The sequence below is a fragment of the Cynocephalus volans genome, chromosome 6 (genome assembly GCF_027409185.1).
Source record: "Cynocephalus volans isolate mCynVol1 chromosome 6, mCynVol1.pri, whole genome shotgun sequence".
NCBI lineage: Eukaryota > Metazoa > Chordata > Mammalia > Dermoptera > Cynocephalidae > Cynocephalus > Cynocephalus volans.
The window spans coordinates 33,718,526-33,737,904 of record NC_084465.1 but is presented as its reverse complement, the minus strand read 5'-3'; the positions used below and the strand labels follow the sequence as shown (position 1 = coordinate 33,737,904).

The window sequence follows — 19,379 nt, the reverse complement described above, 5'->3', positions numbered from 1 at the left end:
ATCAGACTGGAGGCAGTTGTATCTAACTTTTAATTATTAACGTTACCCCTCCTTTCTTCAAATGTTTCTGTGTTATGGAAAATTAATACTTAATAATCTAATTTTAAATAGAAATATGTTTTTTTTCTTTGAGGCTTTCTGGATATGCCCGGTCTTTATAGAATTTAGAGCTAGAATAGACTATGTTCATCTATTTTATATTGGTCTTATGTGCAGTGACTTTGCTAAATTCACTTATTAATTCTAATAATCCACAAATTATTTTTAATATTTTGCATGCATTATCATGCTATTTGCAAATCGTGATGGTATTATTTCTTCCTATGCCATCCTTCTGGCTTTTGTTTCTTTTTCTTACTTTATTGCACTGGCCCAGTCCTCCAGTCCAATGTTAGATAGAAATGGTGATAGCAGAACATCCTTGTCTCATTTCGATAAGGTGATATAGGCATTTGAATATAATCTTCATCAAAATAAGGTTTTATTTTTGTTTGTCATGAACTGGTATTGAATCTCATCAAATATATAACTGTATCTATTGAGATGATCATATGATTTCTGAATATCTTTTATACATAAAATTCTCTTTGGCATCTTGATGTTGTAAAGATAAAGCACCTAATATTGTATAGTGATATATGAAAGACAGTTTGGGTTATGCTACCTTTATCACTATTTTTTAAATTTTTCTAAAATGTTATTAAAATTTCAGTTCTCAATAAATACATAGCAATGGCTCTGCTTCCTAGAAGCTTTGAACAGCTAAATTCCAGTGTTGGGATTCCAGCTGCGATGTATGTTATTACTTTGTAGGAAAACAGGCTGCCTTAGATTCATTCGTATTGCTGAACCTTCTGCCAAACTCAACTGACAAGTATTACAGTTACAATGGCTCCTTGACATCTCCTCCCTGCACAGACACCGTTGACTGGATTGTTTTTAAAGATACCGTTAGCATCTCTGAAAGCCAGGTAATCTTGGAAATTCAAACAATTGAAGTAACTTGAAGCAATTAAAAAGAATTATTTTCTAGCTTTGCTGTAGAAAATCTGTTTTAAAGCGTTTACTGATGCGTTTGAAGCAGATATGCTAAATTATTTGACCTTCTTTCCAGCTGGCTGTTTTTTGTGAAGTTCTTACGATGCAACAGTCTGGTTATGTCATGTTGATGGACTACCTACAAAACAATTTTCGAGAACAACAGTACAAGTTCTCTAGGCAGGTGTTTTCCTCATATACTGGAAAGGAAGAGATTCATGAAGCAGGTATGTACTGAAGCATAATTTTTTTACAACCCTCATAGATTCAATGTAGGAGTTAATTGTGGTATAATGGAAAATATACAGGACTTAGAGTTTTAGAAATATTTTGATTATTAGTTTTGTAGCTTTAGGAGAGCTGTTTAACTCTCTTAATTTCTTACTGTGTGTCTATAATGGCAATTAAAAAATTCATTCTAGCCAACCACCAGAAAAAAAATCATTCTTCCGCATATAAATAACTCAGTTTTACAGATGAGAGAGAAAAACAGATTCAGTAAGGAAAGTGATTTTTCCTAAGCACACAATAATATGTGGCAAAGCCACATACATACTTCCAGATTTACTTTATGGCATTTTCCTGGGCTATGAGCTATAAGAAGGAATGAATAAGAGTTGGAGGAGTTCAGAACTTGGGGAGATCACGTCTGGTTTGGGGGATCAGAAAACCTCCATGGGAGAACCACATTTGAACTGAGTCTTAGTGTGTTATTTGGGTTTTAAAGTGCTCATCTTTCTGTTGGCAGCTTCCAGGGAAGAACCTAGCTCCTAATACGTATTGAAAACAAATGCACTAGATTATTAATACGTTTAAAAAGTGAGTCTTCTTCCTAGTTTCTTTCTTCGGGGGAAAAGAAGTTTGTCCTTGTTAGGCACAGCCCATGGAGATGATGCCGAGGCAGCAGCGGGAGTCTCTGGAGCACCCTCTCCATCTTTTGAAGCTGAGAAGACACATTCAGATATATCTGCTGACTTCTCAGTTGAGGTTGAGGTTGTACTGGTTCATGAAAAAAATAATTGAAGTGGCTTTACTTTGGGGACTTAAAACCTTTCCAAGTAGATGGTCTTCTTTGATCTCGGCCCTGCAATGTATTTTTGACCATGCATAATATTAATAATCATCTGCTTTTGGAAATGAGGCATTAAAACAGCGTGCTTTTATTGCCTTACTGTGGTATTTGTGAGAATTGTTTATTCTTTAGCAAAAATAGATAGAGCTCAAGACAACAGTGATAAATAGCTATATTTAATGTGACGTTAAGTTTCAAATGAAATTGCCCCAAAGTGAAGGAATTTAATTATATTTCTCCAAGCAATATTAAATACTATAACATCCTATCTGGTAAACAGAGACAATTGATTAGAAAAAAGAAAGGGGATTTAACCATCGCCTTTTCTGCAGTGTAATAGACCAAATAACAAATTAAATAAATCAGATTCTTTTTTGTCATATACTTTTATCAATTATATTTTATTAAAACCCTTCTGTGGCTCCCCACTGCTTTTAGAATGAAATCCAAACTGTGTGTCATTGAATGGTATCCTATGTAGGATTTATTAGCTGCTTGCTCCTCCCAACCAGCATCCTTCTCATGAGATCCCCTGAAGGTGGAAGACCACATTCTCCCAAGTGACATTTATACATGTCCCCTTCATGGCATGCTCTTCTCTCTGTCTTTACTTCATTTCCTTGCCTCTTGTCATTCTTCATGACTCAAGTAGGGCATCACATGCCCTGGGAGGCCATCTCTGATGTCACCTCCGTCCCCCCAAGTCAGGCTCTGGCCCCAGTCACAAGACTGTACCCTCAAGGAAGCTCCACACTCCTAGACTATACTGTCAGTGATGCATCTCTGTAGCTGTGTGGTGTGCCCAGGTGCTCCAGACTCCATGGCAGTTGTGGTAAGGTAATTGCCTGATTACTTATTTGCCAACCCCACTAGATTCTGACCCCCATAAAGGAAATAACCAAGTGTTTTATCTCTTTACCTCCATCGCTGAGCTAAAGTTCTCCTTCACTAAATACCGCAAGAGTGAAAGAATTCATGTCCATTTAATAACAAAAGAGCAGGTTAGGCTTGATGGGTGCTTTCTGCAGTGTTTAATGTATAAACCTATGTGGAGTTCTGATTTAATGTAGAACATTGTTTTCACAGTTCAGTGTTGAAGGTTCAAAATAATGATAATAATAACAAAACCAGCCATAGCTACCATGTGTTGTGTGACTTTACCGGGCATTGAACTATAGAGTTCAATGATTTAAACCTCACATCACTCTTATAAACTTGACTTCATTTTCCTCATGTTTTAGTTTGGGAAGTTGACATTAAATGGCTTGCTCAAGTTTACACAGCTAGAAAGGTATAGAACCCAGGTCTATAAAAGTCAAAAGTATTTGAACCCAGGTCTTCCTTATTCTAAAGACTTCCAAAGCTCTCTCCACTATCCTTTATAGAAGACATAATTATTATTATCCTTTACAGAAGATGTAATTTCTGCTTATATAACTTAAATAATAAAAACCAATGACCTTAAAGACATGAAACATTAAAAAAAATAGTTTGGGCACTGTCAAGTCTGGTAGACTTTTGATTTCAGACCCCAGCCCCAATACTTACTAGTTGCATAAAAATTATCAAGTTACTTAACCTCTCCAAGCCTGTTTCTTCTCCTATGAAATAGAAAAGTTAAAATTGGTCATCTTACAGGATTGTTGTGACATTTAGATGAGCTAAAGTTTGCAAAGCAATACAGTCCCTTGAACATAATGTGCTCCAGACTCCTAACTAGGATATTGTCAGGTGTATGTATGCATAAAGAGACAAGGCATCACAACAAGTATGAGGTGCTATTCAAGTTTTACATGTTCATGGCATTTTAAAATAAGTTATTGAATAGAACTGTAGATGCACTTCAGATCTCATTTGTTAGCTCTGTAATATATGTAATGCAAGCTTTTTTAAAAGAACACATGCAATAAAATATAAAATGTTCGTCAAGGCAGAGTAGCATGAAGGGAGTGTCTTTGTAGCATAATGTATTTGAGCTATGAGACATTTGCTACAATTTCATGAAAAATGTCATGATGAATTATACATTGTAGACTTACTTTCTTAAAGGTCAGTGGTTGTAAATAGCATTTGTTAAGATGACATGTATGTAAACACTGGACTGTAACTATATTCAGAAAAGTGAAATGAAGATTATTTGCTTCTTAAAAGATTCTATGTTACGAAGTGAACTATTGATGAAGTCACTGTGTCCCTAAAGAAGATTGAATGAAGTCAGTGGAATCTGAAAGACTTCTTTTGGCAGTTTACCTAAAGTGAATGATGTAATCATTCAGAAGTGCAAAACAGTGATAGATCTTTTCCAATTATTATATGTAGTGTTTGTGTCAATGTTTACAATAGTTCTATTCAAATCCGCTGCTCCCTGAGGAGAAATCACAAACTTGATGGTTATCTTCTGGGTCTATAAGTCTTTAAGCTTCTTTCACAGTAGTCATGAAATTACCTGTCTTAATATTTTTTAAAATGAGGGTCACAAAGCTCAAATAAGGATGTGGTGGACTTATCAGTGTGCATTCCTACAGTACACTGTCATCAGCTGTGGTAAACTCGTGGAACTTCAAATTAGTGGGAAATAACTGAGGTAAACCTAGAGTATTCTCAGGTAGTTATGACATTTTCTCTGCCATTTTCCAAGAATCACCTCCCTGTCTTTTCATGTCCATCCACATTTTTACACATAATCATGGAGCTGAGACTGCACCTTCTCCCTCGAGGAAGACTGTGCTTCTCCCAAGCAATGAAGGCAAAAGGAAACTCGTACCTCCCCTTGGCCATCTGCATTGACTTTCTTGATGAACAAAGAGATTTGTCACAGCCAATAATTCATTTGTATTTCTCCTCTATTTTGTTTCTTTCATTTTTCCTCCACTTGTTTTGCTTTTTCCTCATGACACTCAGTGCTTTGCTTATTAATCTTTTGGTACCTGTTTCACAAGTCACGTTCACTCCTATGTCCTAGGTGTTCACACTTCATGTAAGTAAGGAGAGGATAAATGATAAACCACAGGACTTTGCGTCAGCTAAAAGTGTGCAAAGCTTTTACAGCTTTTAGTGAGAAATTCGTGTGATTTTGAAAAGCACAATCTAATTTGGTTTACATGGTAGATTTTTTTTTTTACAAGTTTATTGTGCATTCCCTTATAAATGGAGTCCAGAACCTAGAAACTAAAAGTACTCATTACCTCTCAGAGCTTACTAAGTTTAAGGGTTCAAAAGCTATCTCAAGAATGAGCTTCCTAAAGGCAGGGACAGTGCCATGATTCTTCATCTATATGTCAATAGTGCCTGGAACCAAGCAGATGAGAGTGGAATGTTAAAAATAAGTTTTTAAGCAAGAACATTTGTAACTCCCTGATAAGGAGACTGTATCCTCTTTCTTCATAATGAGGATCCTTGGCATTTGTATAGTACTAAAGCATTACTTATACTCTATATGATTTGACATGGGCCCCAGATGTGTCTGAACCTGCTTGTAGCCAGAGGCTTGCAAGAACCAGGTTCTTCCTTTTGTCCAGTGTTCCCTAAACAATCAGTAACTATGACTCAGATTATGTGATGACTCAGATTATATGTAGATATGGAAAGGAACCAGGGTGTGAGATGTAGTCCTGAAGAAGGGAATGAGACTTCAAAAGAGTCTGAACTCCTCATTATCAAGGAAATGATGTTTTTGTTACTATTTTATTCTATGGTAGCTTGTATTTGGTGTCTGAGTACATACTGACCTGGAAAACCCTTCTTGATTTTTAATCTAGATAACGTGTTTTATAGAGTATATATCCTTCTAATAAAATAAGTAGACTAGTTTCAATAGAAAATATAAAGAAAATCTGGAAAACGAAGTGTATATTAATCACTTCCTCCATTGTCATTACCCAGCTTTATGTTTGAACACCAAGTAGTGTATAGGGAATTAACTAGATTGTTATTTAAAAGATCCAGTCCTGTCTTATAGGAGAGCAAACTTTTGGCAAAATTATAAACTATGTACAGAAGAATAGGCTTTTCTCTTGAAGATATTCTAAAGTACATATTTTTTCCATAAAATCCTGTATTTCAGTATCTAAAAGATAAGGTTTAGCTGCAACTTTAAAACACATTACTAAACTGTTAATTATTAGTAAACAAAAGCAGTGTTTTTGAAATAAATTTATAATTAAAATATAAGCTCAAATTACTAAACAAATAATTATTAAACTCTTACATATGTATAAGGAAGAAAGCAAAGGAACAAAACCCTGCTGGCAGGACATATAAATTTCTTTTTTGGAGTCCTACTTTTATATCAATTCTGATTCTTAAAATTTAAACCTACTGATTGCTACTATTAAGGTGAGATAGACATCCAACCAAAGAAGTTTGTGCTATTTAGGCAGTAGACCTGTGGGGTATTTTGCAACTAATACTTATATATTTTTCTCAAGAGACTTTTATGTTTTGTTTACCTGCATATAAGTGATACATTTTAAGAGTTTAATCTTGAGAGTATAGTTCACTTTATATCAATCTCACTTACTAAAAAGTTAGATTAATTTTTAGAGGACAAAAATCTACAAATGGTATTGTCCAGAATCACTTTCCACTTTCTAAAAATGGACTTGGGATTTATTAGAAGCAAGAAGGAAGCTGTTCCTCCAGTGACAGTTTATATGAACAGCTCACCTTGAGATAATTTGATGATCTTTTGCCATCTGGTGGACACAAATAGAAGTGTCACTAGAGAGCATAACAGATAATGTAGTCTAGACCTAAATCAGAATACATTTTCTTATTCTGAATTTATGTTTTTTGATAATGAAAGAATTGTCTTTTTTCCAAAGGAACATCCTACTCTAAGTCCTTCCTAAACAAAAACCAGCATCAGAAGTTTTCAGTGAAAATCCTGTTTCTATCTCACATAAACTAACACATGTATTTATTATGTAAAGTTTTTTTTTTTTTTCTGAATCACTCATATACCATTCCTAGTATAGCATACATATGCTGAAATTGTTAATACTAAATACTATGTGTAAAATTTGTTTCAATTTATGAAGCCAAATGTTGTTTTTGGGTGCCCTCCTGTGTTCATACAATGAACTACAAACTAGTAGAGACAAAAAGGCTTTTTGATCACATTCTGATGCTATTGCTACCTGTCAGCTGCACACTCCCATCTAGTGGCTTTGTAACTTCAGGTATCACCTGAAGACAAAACATGGATTCTGTGAGCATATAATTAATCTTTGTCCTGAGAGACTTTTCTCTTCCTCTGCTTTGCAAATTTATCCGGTCTGGGGAAATATTATACTTATTACTTTGCTTCATTAGCACAATATCGTAAAATTTTATAATTTTTCTCCTCCCAATTAGTCCAATCTATCACAATGTGAATGCATTTTTAAAAATATCAGGTCACTCTTTCTGATGGGACTAAATTTTTGACATGATTCCCTACATGGGCTTGAATTCATTTTAAGAAATCTCTGAACAGTTTTTCACAAAATTAGTTTTTCAGATGAGACAGACAAAGCTTCTAGTTCCCTGAAATTATTTACATAATCTATTTATGATGCCAAAGTAGGATTTATGTTATCAGGTCTGAAAAATACTCAAGTGACAGCTTTAGTTGTTCTATGGTTTTCTCTGGTTGGAAATTTTAAATTATTTCAAGTATTCTCTAGTAACAAAATGTATGATAGTAACCGTCTTTTATAACTGAAATTCTCCTTATCCTGAGCTAAATATATTTGTCAGGTACTGAACAAGAGAAATGGAGATATCATGAGCTTGAAGATATCCTATGTTTATTTATTTCTAAAAATGAATTTGCATGCCAGATATATTCAAGATCATGCTTTAGGCAATATAAAAATAAGGAGCTGTGGTTCTTATGATTATAATCTCCTAGAAGAGTTAAGACCTATTCAGAAAAAAATGAGACCATGCAAATAATAATGCAGTAATAGTGGTAAAACAAAACACACGATTGAAAATGATACCCATCGGAGACTTCCGGTCAAGATGGCGGAATACACGGTCCCTAGCATCACTCTCTCCCACAAATCAACCGATTTAAACTATAAAAACATAACATCAAGTGCATATGGAATGGGGAGACGTCCAGCGGGGGAGGCAGAAGCTCCGCGGAGACCACATGCCCTGCAGGGCCACCGTCGCGTGATCCGGCAGATAGGCTTCACCACCGCAACCCGGCTCCGTTCCCAGCCCAGCCCCATGCGCACAGAGTGGGGAGACGTCTGGCAAGGGAGGCGGAGGCTCCGCAGAAACCGCACACCCTGTGGGGCTGCCACTGCATGATCCAGCAGGTAGGCTTCACCGCAGGCACCTGGCTCCATTCCCAGCCTGGCCTAGTGAGCTCAGAGAATGGAGACTTCCAGCAAGGGAGGCGGGAACTCCACGGGGACCACAATGCTGCGGCATGATCCAGCAGCCTGGCCCAATGTGTACAGAGAACAGAGTCGTCCAGCAAGGGAGATAGAAGCTCCATAGAGTCCACACACCCTGTGGGGGGGCCACTGCCGCGCGATCCAGCAGCAGGTAGGCTTCACAGCCGCCACCCGGCTCCATCCCAAGCCCAGCCTAGCGCGCACAGAGCAAGGAGACATCCTGCAGGGGAAGGGGAAGCTCTGCAGAGACCGCTCACTCTGCGGTGCCACGGCATATCCCAGCAGCCCGGGCCAGAGTGCACGGAAAAAGGAGAAGTCCAGCACGGGAGGTGGAAGCTCAGCAGAGACCACACACCCTGCGGTACCGCCCCATAATTCAGCAGCCCAGCAGAGTCCAAGCTGACCAGAGAGGTGGCTCCCCGGAAAGGCCCAAGACCCAAGGCAACCACACACGCAAGGCACTAGTGGCCAACTGAGCAGTCACTGAGGTAGCCATACCAAATTGGCAACCACAGCAACATCTTAGTCAGTCAATAGTGTCAAACCTGTGGGCTGTAAAACCACCTGCCACAATGCATAAACATCAAAGAAAAGACACCAGAAATACGAAAAATCAAGAAAGTACACCACCAATGGATAATAACTCTCAAGCTCTGGATCCTATAGAACAAGAAGCCCTTGAAATGACTGACAAGGAATTTCGAGTGATAATTCTAAGGAAACTGGATGAGATACAAGAAAACTCAGCTAGACATCATGATGAAAGGAGGAAAAGTATACAGGACCTGAAAGAGGAAATGTACAAGGAAATCAATGTCCTGAAAAAAAACGTAGCAGAACTTGCCAAACTGAAGAAGTAATTCAGCAAAATAAAAAACACAACGGAGAGTTTAACCAGCAGGCTTACGGAAGTCGAAGAGAAAACCTCTGAACTTGAACATGGGCTGTTTGAAATAACACAAGCAGACAAAAAAAAAAAAAGAAAGAAAAAAGAATCAAAGGCATTGAAGAAAATCTGAGAGAGATATCACACAACCTTAAGAGCTAAAATATCCGAGTCATGGGTATTCCAGAGAGGAGGAAAAAGGAGATTGCATTCAATACATATTCAACAAAATAGTGGCAGAAAACTTCCCAGGTATAGGAAAAATCACAGATCTTCAGATCCAGGAAGCTCAATGATTTCCAAACGTATTCAACCCAAAAAGGTCTTCTCCAAGACATGTTATAGTCAAATTGGCAAAACTCAAAGACAAAGAGAGAATCTTAAAAGCTGCAAGGCAGAAGCATCAAATCACCTAGAAGGGAGCCCCAATCAGACTAACATCAGACTTTTCGTCACAAACCCTAAAAGCTGGAAAGGAATGGGATGATATATTCAAGATACTAAAAGACAGAGATTGTCAGCCAAGAATACTCTACCCTGCAAGGCTATCCTTCCAAAAAAAGGGCACATAGTATATATCTCAGGCAAACAAAAACTGTGGGAGTTCACCACCACACGACCACCCTTACAAGAAATTCTCAAGGGAGTACTGGGTTTGGTTCCTGAAAAATAACTACCACTGCCATAAAAACCTAAGAAAAATCAAAACCCACTAGTATAATAAAAATGGCATTCATAAAGAGAAAACAAACAAACGAAAAGGCTATCTACAACCTAAGGAACCAACAAACACAGAAAACAAACAGTAAATCAGAAAGCAAGGAACAAAAGACACCTAAGACAATCAAACAATAATCAATAAAATGCTAGGAATAAATCAACACTTTTCAATAACAACTCTTAATGTAAAAGGCTTAAATTCCCCAATCAAAAGACACAGACTGTCTGACTGGATTAAAAAGGAGGACCCAACTATATGCTGCCTTCAAGAGACCCACCTCACCCATAAAGACTCACACAGACTAAGAGTGAAAGGATGGGAAAAGATTTACCATGCAAACAGAAAAGAAAAACGAGCTGGAGTAGCTATTCTTATATCTGACAAAATAGACTTTAAATTAAAAACCATAAAAAGAGACAATGAGGGACACTACGTAATGATAAAAGGAGTGATCCATCAAGAAGACATAACAATCATAAATATGTACGCACCCAATGTTGGAGCAGGCAGATTTATAAAACAAACTCTATTAGACCTAAAGAAGGAAATAGACACTAGTACCATAATAGCTGGGGACCTGAACACCCCACTGTCAATATTGGACAGATCATCTAGGTAAAGAATCAGCAGAGAAACACAAGATCTAAACAATGCTCTAGACCAATTGGACTTGGCAGATATCTACAGAACATTCCATCCAACAACCTCAGAATATTCATTCTTCTCATCAGCACATGGATCATTCTCCAGGATAGATCACATGTTAGGTCACAAATCAAGTCTCAACAAATTCAAAAAAATTGGAATTATCCCATGTATTTTCTCAGACTATAATGGATTAAAACTAGAAATCAATAACAAATAAAATTCTGGAAACTATACAAAAACATGGAAATTAAACAGCATTCTACTTAATGACATATGGGTCCAAGAAGAAAACAAGCAAGAAATCAAAAAATTTATTGAAACTAATGAAAATAATGATACATCATACCAAAACCTGTGGGATACTGCATAAGCAGTATTAAGGGGGAAATTTATTGCATTAAATGCTCACCTCAGAAGAATGAAAAGATGGCAAGTGAACAACCTAACATTTCACCTAAAGGTCTAGAAAAACAAGAACAATCCAAACCTAAAGTTAGCAGACGGAAAGAAATCATTAAGATCAGAGCAGAACTGAATGAAATTGAAACCGAAAAAACAATACAAAAGATCAATGAATCAAAAAGTTGGTTTTTTGAAAAGATAAATAAAATTGACAAACCATTAGCATGGCTAACAAAAAAAGGAAGGGAGAAGATTCAAATAACAAAAATTAGAAATGAAAAAGGTGATATTACAACTGATTCATCTGAAATACAAGGAATCATCTGAGACTACTATAAACAACTATACGCCAACAAATTTGAAAATCGGGAGGAAATGGATAAATTTCTGGACACACACAAGCTCCCAAAACTGAACCATGAAGACGTAGAAAATCTGAACAGACCAGTAACAATAAAGGAGATTGAAGCTGTTATCAGAAGGCTCCCAACAAAGAAAAGCCCAGGACCAGATGGATTCACAGCAGAATTTTACCAAACATTCAAAGAGGAGTTGACACTGATTCTTTACAAACTATTCCAAAAGATTGAAACAGACACAAATCTCCCAAACTCATTCTATGAAGCAAACATCATCCTGATACCAAAACCAGGTAAAGATATAGCCAAAAAGGAAAACTACAGGCCGATATCCTTGATGAATATAGATGCAAAAATCCTCACTAAAATACTAGCAAACAGAATACAGCAACACATACGTAAAATTATTCACCACAATCAAGTGGGATTCATCCCAAGGATGCAAGGTTGGTTCAACATACGTAAATCAATAAATGTGATACACCATATTAATAAAATCAAACACAAGGACCATATGATCATCTCTATAGATGCTGAAAAAGCATTTGATAAAATTCAACACTCATTTATGACAAAGACCCTCTATAAGTTAGGTATAGATGGAAAGTATCTCAACATAATTAAAGCCATATATGATAAACCCACTGCCAATATCATCCTGAATGGGGAAAAGCTGAAAGCTTTTCCTTTAAGAACAGGAACTAGACAAGGATGCCCACTCTCACCACTCCTATTCAACATAGTGTTGGAAGTACTAGCAAGAGCAATCAGAGAAAAGAAGGAAATAAAGGGCATCCAGATTGGAAAAGATGAAGTCAAACTGTCCCTGTTTGCAGATGACATGATCCTATATATCGAACAGCCTAAAGCCTCTACAAAAAAACTCTTGGAGGTGATAAATGATTTCAGCACAGTAGCAGGATACAAAATCAGCACACAAAAATCAGTAGAATTTCTATTCTCCAATAGTGAACATGCAGAAAGGGAAATCAAGAAAGCCTGCCCATTTACAATAGCCACCAAAAAAATAAAATACTTAGGAATTGAGTTAACCAAGGATGTGAAAAATCTCTATAATGAGAACTACAAACGACTGCTGAGAGAAATTAGAGAGGATACAAGAAGATGGAAAGATATCCCATGCTCTTGGATTGGAAGAATAAACATAGTGAAAATGTCCATACTACCCAAAGTGATATACAAATTCAGTGCAAACCCCATCAAAATTCCAATGACATTTTTCTCAGAAATGGAAAGAACTATCCAGACATTTATATGGAATAACAAAAGACCACACATAGCCAAAGCAACACTGAGCAAAAAAAATAAAGCTGGAGGCATAACACTACCTGACTTTAAACTATACTACAAAGCTATAATAACCAAAACAGTATGGTACTGGCATAAAAACAGATACACTGATCAATGGAATAGAATAGAGAATCCAGAAATCAACCCACACACCTACAGCTATCTGATCTTTGACAAAGGCACCAAGCCTATACACTGGGGAAGAGACTGCCTCTTTAGCATATGGTGCTGGGATAACTGGATATCAATATGCAGGAGAATGAAACTAGACCCATACCTTTCACCATACACTAAAGTCAACTCAAAATGGATTAAAGAATTAAATATACACCCTGAAACAATAAAACTTCTTAAAGAAAACATAGGAGAAACACTTCAGGAAATAGGACTGGACACAGACTTCATGAATATGACCCCAAAAGCACAGGCAACCAAAGGAAAAATAAACAAATGGGATTATATCAAACTAAAGAGCTTCTGCACAGCAAAAGAAACAATTAACAGAGTTAAAAGACAACCAACAGAGTGGGAGAAAATATTTGCAAAATATATATCTGACAAAGGATTAATATCCAGAATATATAAGGAACTCAAACAACTTTACAAGAAAAAAACAAGCAACCCAATTAAAAAATGGGCAAAAGAGCTAAGTAGGCATTTCTCTAAGGAAGATATCCAAATGGCCAACAGACATATGAAAAAATGCTCAACATCACTCTGCATCCGGGAAATGCAAATCAAAACTACACTGAGATACCATCTCATCCCAGTTAGGATGGCTAAAATCCAAAAGACTCTGAATGATAAATGCTGGCGAGGTTGCAGAGAAAAAGGAACTCTCCTACATTGTTGGTGGGACTACAAAATGGTGCAGCCTCTATGGAAAATTGTATGGAGGTTCCTCAAACAATTGCAGATAGATCTGCCATATGACCCAGCTATCCCACTGCTGGGAATATACCCAGAGGAATGTAAAACATCAAGTGGAAGGTATACCTGTTCCCCAATGTTCATCACAGCACTCTTTACAATAGCCAAGAGTTGGAACCAGCCCAAATGTCCATCATCGGATGAGTGGATACAGAAAATGTGGTACATCTACACAATGGAATACTACTCAGCTATAAAAACGAATGAAATATTGCCATTTGCAACAACATGGATGGACCTTGAGAGAATTATATTAAGTGAAACAAGTCAGGCACAGAAAGAGAAATACCACATGTTCTCACTTATTGGTGGGAGCTAAAAATAAATAAATAATTCACACATACACACACACACACACAAAAAAAAAAAAAAAAAAAAAACGGGGTGGGGAAGAAGACATAACAACTACAGTTCCTTGAAGCTGATACAACAAGCAAACAGAAAGGACATTGTTGGGTGGGAGGGAGGAGAGGGAGGAGGGAGGGAAGTTTCGGTAATGGGCCACAATAATCAACCACATTGTATATCGACAAAATAAAATTTAAAAAAGAAAATGACATCCATCATTTCAGTAGAGATGAGAGTGTGTGTAATGAAAGAGGTAGCATTTGACCAAGACCTTTCCTAAGTGGAAAGATAGGACTTGAACACATAGAGATAGGAGGGAAGGAAAGAGTATCTTACACAGGGGATATGGCATAAGCAAAAGCTCCACAGTGGTAAAGAGTAACTTTTTACCTTATGTTGGAATAAAATACAACAAAATTTTCGTAGAATATATTTTACTTATTAAAGTCCTGGAGGCTGACAGTTGTATGAATAACTGTACTTTTTTCCCTCTGAAGTGTGTAGTTCAGAACCAGAAAATGTGCAGGCTGACCCAGAGAATTATACCAGCCTTCTTGTTACATGGGAAAGACCTCGAGTAGTTTATGATACCATGATTGAGAAGTTTGCAGTTCTGTACCAGCAGCTGGAGGGAGAAGACCAAACCAAGCATGAGTTTTTGACTGATGGCTATCAAGACTTGGTAACTATAAGATCAGTTGTTTTATATCTGATAATATTATAGCTTAATTTCCAAGGTAAGAACTTATAAATGATTTTATATTGTTGACCTTGGTTACTTTAGACTTTGTATGAAGGTCTCCAGTGGGATGGAGGGGGAGGGGCAGTGCAGAGCAGCAGCTTTACCAAATTATGTAAAAAGTTATATTGAGTTACAGGGAGACCATGACTTTTCCAACAACAGCATTATAGAGTAGATACAAATGAAAGACTTATGAACTGAAGATCACTTAGCATGGCCTCTTTTTACAAATAAAGGAATGTACAGAACAGTTAAATACCTTGATTAATATCTCACAGATAGAAAGAACTGGGCATGTAATCTCTGTGTCCTGATACATTATGTATTGTTTCTCCTATCACCAGCACAAGAAAAATAGAGAAGGAACATGCAAGTCCTTTTCTTTGCATTAAATTTCCAGATAACAGATATGAAGTCATGATTGGGTCACAGCTTTGGGGATGGAAGACAGCTAATTCTTACAAAAAGATCTATCCCACCTGCCTCCACCCATGCATACAAATTAAAGAAAATAAAGTACAGATTTCTTCTGTGGCCTGAGCATCTCAATATTAAACTGCTTTGGTAGGGAAGTGTCCGCCATTGATAAGGGTGTCATTGGCAAACCCTCATCTGACTGTGGCTACAGGAGGGCCTCAGTGCAAGTGAAAGGACACTGGACTCTGCATTCAGACAGCTGGAGCCCTGCAAGTCCTGAGAACCTGCATTTAAGTAAAAATCTTTTTTTTTTTTTTGTACTATGTTTAATGGCATACAAACAAAATAGATAAAATTTTTAACCACTTTTTAATTCAGCTGTCTAGAATATAGAGACACTTTGATCTAGGAAAATTATGGCATTTATGAGTAAGTACTATTTTTCATTTCATAATTATGTGAAGTAGATAATTCTATTACTGTCTTGCATATATGAGAGTACTTCAAAAAGATCGTGGAAAAATAGAATTAAAAGATAATATGAATCTTTCCGTGAATTTTTTGAAGTACCCTTGTATATTGTCAGAATAAAGAGATAAATTAGCTGTTTTTTACATTTTATCCTTATCTGCATGTGCTACACACTTACTTCTCTAATATATTACTTTTTAGTTTGTGATGCTCATTTATGAATTTGATAAATTCTAGTTACAAATGAAGCTTTTGAAAACTAAATCTGATTAAAAAAAACAAAAAATGCCAAGTTTCCCAGCATCTTTATAATTCACAAATATAACAGGTTCAACTTAATAACTTTGCAATAGCCTTTTCTTAGGTTAATAAAATATAAATATTTCTCATTGACAGATGAGAAAAAGTATGTTAGGACAGATGTCTAGTGTGTTAGTAGTCCTATGAGAATAACACATTTGTGTAATTACTAATATCTTTTTTTAGGGTGCTATTCTCAATAATTTGCTACCTAATATGAGTTATGTTCTTCAAATAGTAGCCATATGCACTAATGGGTTATATGGAAAATACAGTGACCAGCTGATCGTCGACATGCCTTCTGATGACCCTGGTGAGTGCTGCCCCAAACTACCTTTATATCATCTAAATAAATAAGGCTAGTTTAATTTGGGGGTGCATTGGTGCTTTCTCTCCAGCTTCATGTTTTTTTGGCCAAAAGGCAAAATGACTTCCTCTTAAGTCTGGATTGCCAGGTAATTTTATGAGGCAGGGGACCCATTTCTCGTTCAGCAGATCTGGTGCAGAACAGTAAGTAAATTTATTCTTAATACTGAAGTTTTCCATTTGTAAAATAACCACAAAACCTATTTAGAGTGTTTGTAATGGTCATCAAATGATAATTGCTGTGTAAATATTAAGATTGTTATGTTAGGTAATTAAGAATTGGTTTCATTGTGTTTATTTCCTTTTTCAGCCCCCAAAGCATTTTGTAGTAAGTATACACATGATCTTAAGATCATGTGAGGTTCTTTGACGTATCTCTACAAAGCATCTCAACAGTTTATCTTAGCTATTTTTATCTACCTTTTATAATTTGGTCGGGGGGAGTGATTTCCTCATAGTTGATTTGCCAATACTATTTCACAAAAGCAAAACAAAACAAAAGTTGTTTCTAATTATGTTTTATTTGCATGCATCTTCTCCAACTATTATGGGAAAATGTGCTGATCTCAAAGCATATGCAATAACTGAATCAAGTGCTGACCATCATAAATTGACAATTGGCAAGTTTACATAATTAAGTTTTTTTGTTAGTATCAGCAGTTTTAAAGTAATAGAATGGAAATGTATATATGCGTATGTATATGCATACACACATTGTACACATGTATATTCATATATATATGCATGTATACATGTATAATGTAATTATTCTTTGGTGATCTCTGTCATAAGGCTACTCATTGAAATTTTTACCAATTTGTAATGTAAATGAGTGGTTACAGATTATATAAAGTATAGCTCATTTCAGTTTTACATATAGAAGGAAAACTGATATGCTTTTGTTTGCCTCTGTTGTTTAAATGCTATAACAGGGACTTTAATCCAACATGAGCTTAAATAAAGTATATGTTCATAGATCACTTTGCCTTAGTTATTCTAACTGGATGACTTTTTACATTAAAGAATATATGTCAGAGTATTATATGTATTCTTAAAAACCACTGGCTGCAAAACTTACCCAATTATCTCTGAAGTTGATATTGATGGCTAATGGATATTGCTACTATCATGATGGCAATATTGTTATTTAATATTTCCTCTGACCTGCCTCATGGCTTGGGTATAATCATCTTTCCTATTGCCTTTATTTAGCATCGTTTTTCAAAATCAGTTTATTTTTAAATGGAATGTGAGCTCTAAGTCTTATTGAAAGGTGTGTATTAAAGTAACTGACCATGGTTTTAACTATACCATACATATTACACTACTTCACTGAATGGAAACCCTCACCAAAGTTTCCATATTGATCCACCCAGGAAATGACATCTTTACCAGTACAACATTGACCACGTTGACCAATACCATATATGAATTGATTGAAATATGGCATATAAAAAATCTCCTCTATCCTTATCTGTGCATTTTAGAATATAAATTATATTGAACACATTCACTTGATTTTACTGTCTTAGTTCAATTGTGCTACTCTAATTTTTGTACACAAAACAATTTTCAAGTTTACAAAAAATAATTATTTCCAGTGATTTATTTTATGCTCTTCCTTTCTCTATTCACTATGCCAAAATTTTAAATTTTCTGAATATTTTTGCTTTTTAATTTTTAGAAGCTTATTGCATATGAAAAATCAGATCAAATGTCTATTCTTTACAGGTGATTTCTGAGTGATCTTTTTAGACTGAATCTATATTGGCACAAAGTTTGATATTCTTGTATCACTTGTAGTATATTCACATTTGTACAAAATAATAAATATTTTAACAATTTCCATTTATTCAAAGGATCAGGACATTATTGAATAATGTAATCATGAGATGCTAGTTTAGACACAACCGTTTAATCTCCATGTATATGTTAGTCCCTTAAAGCATTTTGTATGGTAATGATGTTTTACCAAAAGATGGTATATGATTTGATGTTTTGATATGTCTCTTAAAAGCCAAAAGTTACAAACTTAGGTAGATTAATCCCCTAATTATTGCTTTCAAAATCCCTTCATCAAAAGTTTGGAACCTTCCTATTCTGTATAAAGAAAATATTTGATCTCTTAGAATTTATTCTTGCTGATCTTAAATGCTGCAATGGCATTTCAATTCATACATTTACAATTTAGAGGAGCATTAGTGGTTCAGTGATAGCATTCTCACCTCCCATATATTTCCAGTTTAGTATTGAAATTATACTGTCTTAAATATGAGGGTACTTCAAAAATTTATGGAACAATGGAATTGAAAGATAATTTAATCTTTCCATTAACTTTTTGAAGTACGCTTGTATTGGTTTTACAGTAAATACATCACAATGAAAGTCTTGACAGCAGTACTATCTTGTGGTTTGTTAAAACAGATTTGATACCTACGAGATCTGTGAATTTTGCTATTCATGTGGCTAATATGGATGTGTAGTGGCTTTTGAGTTTGCTGCTTATATCATTATTTTTACTAGTACCATTTCATCTTGTTAATCGCGTTTTTCCATTACCTTGGTAACACTGTAACATACCCTACTGAATTATTCTATTATTATTTAGGATAAACTATTTTCTAAATACTGTATTATTTATTGTTTTTGTTAAAAAGAAATGAAGAAGGATAATTTATAATTGCCCTCATTCTTTCACGGATTTCAGATATCTAATCAATATCTGTGAAGATAAACTCAGTCTTCCAAATTGTGCATTTAACTTGCTAATTTGATTAAATTGTGCATTTAAATTGATAATTTGATTACTTTGTTCCTTGTATGTTTTAGTTATACTTTTTTGTTGTATACAACAGTATCACCATAATGAATGTCCACTAAGTATTATTTCAAATTACTATTTTTAAATAAATACATAAATTTATATTCATAAACTAACTTAAATTTGTCATTAAGGCCTTTTTAATGTTAAGAAAT

At 35.5% G+C, this 19,379-nt stretch overlaps 1 protein-coding gene across 1 annotated transcript in view; it reads left to right on the top strand.

Moving 5' to 3' along the window:
• The window catches only part of PTPRZ1 (protein tyrosine phosphatase receptor type Z1), a 132,867-nt gene that overhangs the window by 58,677 nt on the left and 54,811 nt on the right, over positions 1–19,379 (top strand). The window contains exons 7-10 of the mRNA XM_063101031.1: positions 814–971; positions 1,115–1,265; positions 14,605–14,789; positions 16,224–16,350. Coding sequence (XP_062957101.1) covers positions 814–971; positions 1,115–1,265; positions 14,605–14,789; positions 16,224–16,350 — 621 coding nt within the window. The remainder of the gene's footprint in view (positions 1–813; positions 972–1,114; positions 1,266–14,604; positions 14,790–16,223; positions 16,351–19,379) is intronic.